At 38.8% G+C, this 3,901-nt stretch overlaps 1 protein-coding gene across 1 annotated transcript; it reads left to right on the plus strand.

The window, feature by feature from the left end:
• Positions 1-577: 577 nt before the first annotated feature.
• On the plus strand, positions 578-1,389 carry LOC149007825 (small ribosomal subunit protein eS17-like). Its single transcript, XM_089166744.1, has one exon. The coding sequence runs from the start codon at positions 683-685 to the stop codon at positions 1,121-1,123; it is 441 nt and encodes a 146-aa protein (XP_089022870.1). The 5' UTR covers positions 578-682; the 3' UTR covers positions 1,124-1,389.
• The last annotated feature ends 2,512 nt before the right edge of the window (positions 1,390-3,901 follow it).

Below are 3,901 nucleotides of genomic sequence, written 5' to 3' on the forward strand. Positions count from 1 at the left end.
GAGGATCATTTCTATGACTGGTTATCACCCCCCATACCAAAGAACCTTATGGCGCCATATCCCATAGTTTTGTTCTTCACTTTGTGGATGAGAGATTAATGAAGTCATTGCTTTGAAGATGTTGAGATGAGAGGGGGTCCCTTCTGTCTTCAGGTTCTTTGTCGCTTGACTTGTTCTCTTAATGAAATCTTCATATTGTTGACAAAAAAAAAAGATGAGGGGACACCCGGATACCTAATTGGAAGTGGTTCATGGGCAAAACCCAAGAACATGTCAAGGATATCGACCCTAGTGCTGGCAAATAAATATGTGACTTAGTCTCATTTATCTCAAGACTCGACATGTGAGAGAACTCTAAAAATAACGAAAGGAAAATAAAAAATCTGAAAATAGATACAAAGGAAAATGACAATCAGGAATTAATAATCGGGTAGTTTGTGAATTACAAAAGTACGCAGATCGCAAAACATTATATTGCTTTATGCGCAGGGGCAAAATTGAGTCGTTACAAAATCTATTGTAACTAAGATGGTTACAGCACAAATTTTCCCATTTAAAATCATTATTTATAGCGCAAATAAACCCTAACCCTAGTTTTCTCGTATTTCGATCTGTTTCAGCTGCAGCTTTTTGCTTTTCAAACCCTAGCGTCGTTGCTTTCCCTGCAACAGGAGCTGCCAAGATGGGACGAGTTCGCACCAAGACTGTGAAGAAATCCTCACGACAGGTAATTGAGAGGTACTACTCTCGAATGACCCTTGATTTCCATACCAACAAGAAGATCTTGGAAGAAGTAGCCATCATCCCTTCAAAGCGTCTCCGTAATAAGATCGCTGGATTCTCTACTCATCTTATGAAGCGAATCCAGAAAGGCCCAGTTCGTGGAATCTCTCTGAAGCTTCAGGAAGAAGAACGTGAGCGTAGAATGGACTTTGTACCTGATGAATCCGCCATTAAGACTGATGCCATTGAGGTAGATAAGGAGACCATAGAGATGCTTACTGCCCTTGGCATGGCTGACCTTCCTGGTGTCATCAAGCAAGCCGATTCAGTTGGTGGTCCTCAAATGGGCTTCGGTAGGGGCGGTGGTGGCTATCAAGGTGGCCCTCCACGGAAGTATTAATTCTTACTTTTGGACCAACTAGTAGCGAAAGATGAGTATTTTTGGTTTGAATTTTTAAGGTTAAGAGATAAATTTAGATATTTTGATTCTGTTATGATGAATGTTGTTTCAAGCGTTGCAGATTATATAGTTTTACCCCCATTTGGGATTTCTTTTTTGGGGTTTTATTTTCTCTCTATTTTTTATATGTTTGCTTATCTAGGATTGTTATGACAACAGCTATTTCAACTGATTTGCAATAGAAATTCGATCTGTTTCGTAATTTGCGTTTGGGGCTTAAAGGAGGAAGGAAATTACAATTTTGTTTTGTACTGTTCTGTTGAGGATCAATTACTGTTTCAATTTGGGGGTTTTGGTTCAGCACAGGCTTCTCCGAAGTATTGAGGTCAGATCTGAATTTGTTGCAGAGACATCATTTCGAAGTTACTAAATCGATTGGTTTTGGGGTTTTCAGGGCCAGTATTGTCTATATAGAGAGATCCCTTTTAGGTTAGTTCTAAAGATAGAACCAACTTTCATGAGGAGGCAATCTTCTACTTTTGCAGTTGGCTTTGAGCCTTTTCCATATTTACATTCTCTTTACAGCTGCATTTCTTTTTGCAGTCGAGCTGGATTAGCCCAATTTTTTTTTAAGGTTGCATTTCTCGTTACAGCTGCATTTCTTTTCGGTGTTGAGTTGGATTAGCCCAAATTTCTTTGACCCTATTTCAGAGGGTACTTCAGTTTTTGGCGTTGAGGAATCTTCAGTCTCTTGTGTTGAACCAGTCATTTACTAGTTGATGATATTTATTTGTCCAATTTTCAAATTGGTTGATGATTCATTAGAGAATCCTATTTCAGAGATTGGGTTTGAGCTCTTTGGGTGGTCTTATATTATATGGTGAAAGATGTATCATCCCCTTCGGATCATCACTGGGACTTTAGTTGATGTTTACATGATGAAAGCACAGAGTATATCTTGTTGGCTTCATTTGCTAGGGAATTGATCCTTGTTCCTTGAACAGATTAGTTTCATGTTCAGGTAGGATTGTTTATTGAGGCCACCATCACTGAGGCTATTGTGAGGTCAATCCCATGAGTCACCTGTGGGCTGTTTAGAGTTCCAGAACAGTCTTCATATCAAATTATGTATGATCTGCAAATCTCTTGTTAGGTGTGTTTGAGCTGAAAGCAGAACCATGTGAATCTACTATTGCTCCAGTGTATGTTGCTCAACCAACATGAAGAAACCAAATGGAAGGTTTTAACTGGAGCTTTGTTTCAAGATTCAATAGGGTAAGTGGCATAAAATTTTATGTCAATCATTCAGGTGGTAGATTATAGGAAGATTCAAGAAAGATTGTTGCTTTGGCCATGAATAAAGGTATTGGTGTCAGAAAGATTTTAGGAAGATTATGGACGGACAATTTGTTCATCCAGCTTGGGACCAAATAGGGTTTGTTCTTGAAAATTCAGGCCCTAAGAGCAGGTTAGCTTTAGAATGTTTTGGCCTAGAATCATTATGGTTTATTAGATCTTTGCCATATATTGTCATTATCAGTGTTTGCTATAGATTTTTTGGGTAGTAATTTTGCCATGAATAGTTTATAGTTTTTATCCAAAATTCATATGGTAAACCAAACTTCTGTTCTTATCCCCGGGAGGGGGGGCGCCAAACTAAAATTGATTTTCTGGACACAAGTGCAAGTGCCATACCCTGTTGTAATTCAAAAAAAGCCATCCCCATTTCACGTATCTATACTTGAGACCAAAACAGAAGCACAGAAACAACAACGATAGCACTGGTGTTTGTAGAAACATTAGAAGCAATTGAAGAATCAAATCAAGTGACTTTATTGGTATTGTGGGCAATTTGGGTTATTTTCTGTTCAGGGCAAGGGTTCTAAGGGTCAGGACTTGGTCTTTGATGATGAAACAGGATCAGGGCCAAGTATTTGACATTGGCCCAGCCTGGTCCGACCAGAGCCAATTGCAGGGTCAAGGTTAGCTATTCAAGTTAGGATTAGGGTTTCAAAAAGCCAGCCTAACCTGATCTTGTTCTGGTCCCAGTTTCATCCTTCCACAATGCAAGTTAGATAAAACAGAGAGTTGAATACTTGTTATATTTCTTTTTTTTTTCTTTGGTAAGAGAATACTTGTACTTCTGAAACTTATTGGTTACCTATGAAAGAAGTTTTATTTTTTATTTTTTTTCTTTTGGCCCAAAAGTAAAAATTATTAGATTTATCTCTGGAACTGAAGGAAACTAGAGTTTGAAGCAAACAATGGTGGAAAATTCCACCAGACCCTGTTGAATGAAAACTGTTTGGCTCCGATCCATAAAATCAGCATATAGATTACTAGTCCTTGAAATATATTGGAAAGCAATAAACTGAAAATGAGAGTGCAGTTTCTTCACTTGTTGAATTAAATCGGATTGGGTTGGGATCAATGGTGTGAAATATCAAGTTCTAAATCCCTTCTTAAACCATGAATTTAGTGATCAGGATCATCTCGGCGAGCTTATTGGGATTGACAAGGACCGGACCCTGCTTTCCCTCTGCGAAATCGGCAAACATAGGTTATATCGGCGGAGTCAAGTGTGGGGATGGATCCAATCCCCAAGTTCTTAAACTAAACTCCAGAGTACCAATTCACTTCCCCCTCCCTCTCCGACCCCAGAAAACACCAATTTTCAACTACCCACCTGATATGTCCTCACCCCTGAGGTGTAGGGGACAGTATAAATTCCAGAAATATAATAAATCACTAAAGAAGAAGATCTGTGTCATAGAACAG

Source organism: Hakea prostrata, chromosome 8, assembly GCF_041222555.1.
Source record: "Hakea prostrata isolate BN-2017 chromosome 8, UWA_Hpros_2, whole genome shotgun sequence".
NCBI classification, from domain to species: Eukaryota; Viridiplantae; Streptophyta; class Magnoliopsida; order Proteales; family Proteaceae; genus Hakea; species Hakea prostrata.

What these genes read in the sequence shown, in the direction of transcription:
- LOC149007825 (XM_089166744.1), top strand. Translation starts at nt 683, where the DNA reads ATGGGACGAGTTCGCACCAAGACTGTGAAGAAATCCTCACGACAGGTA.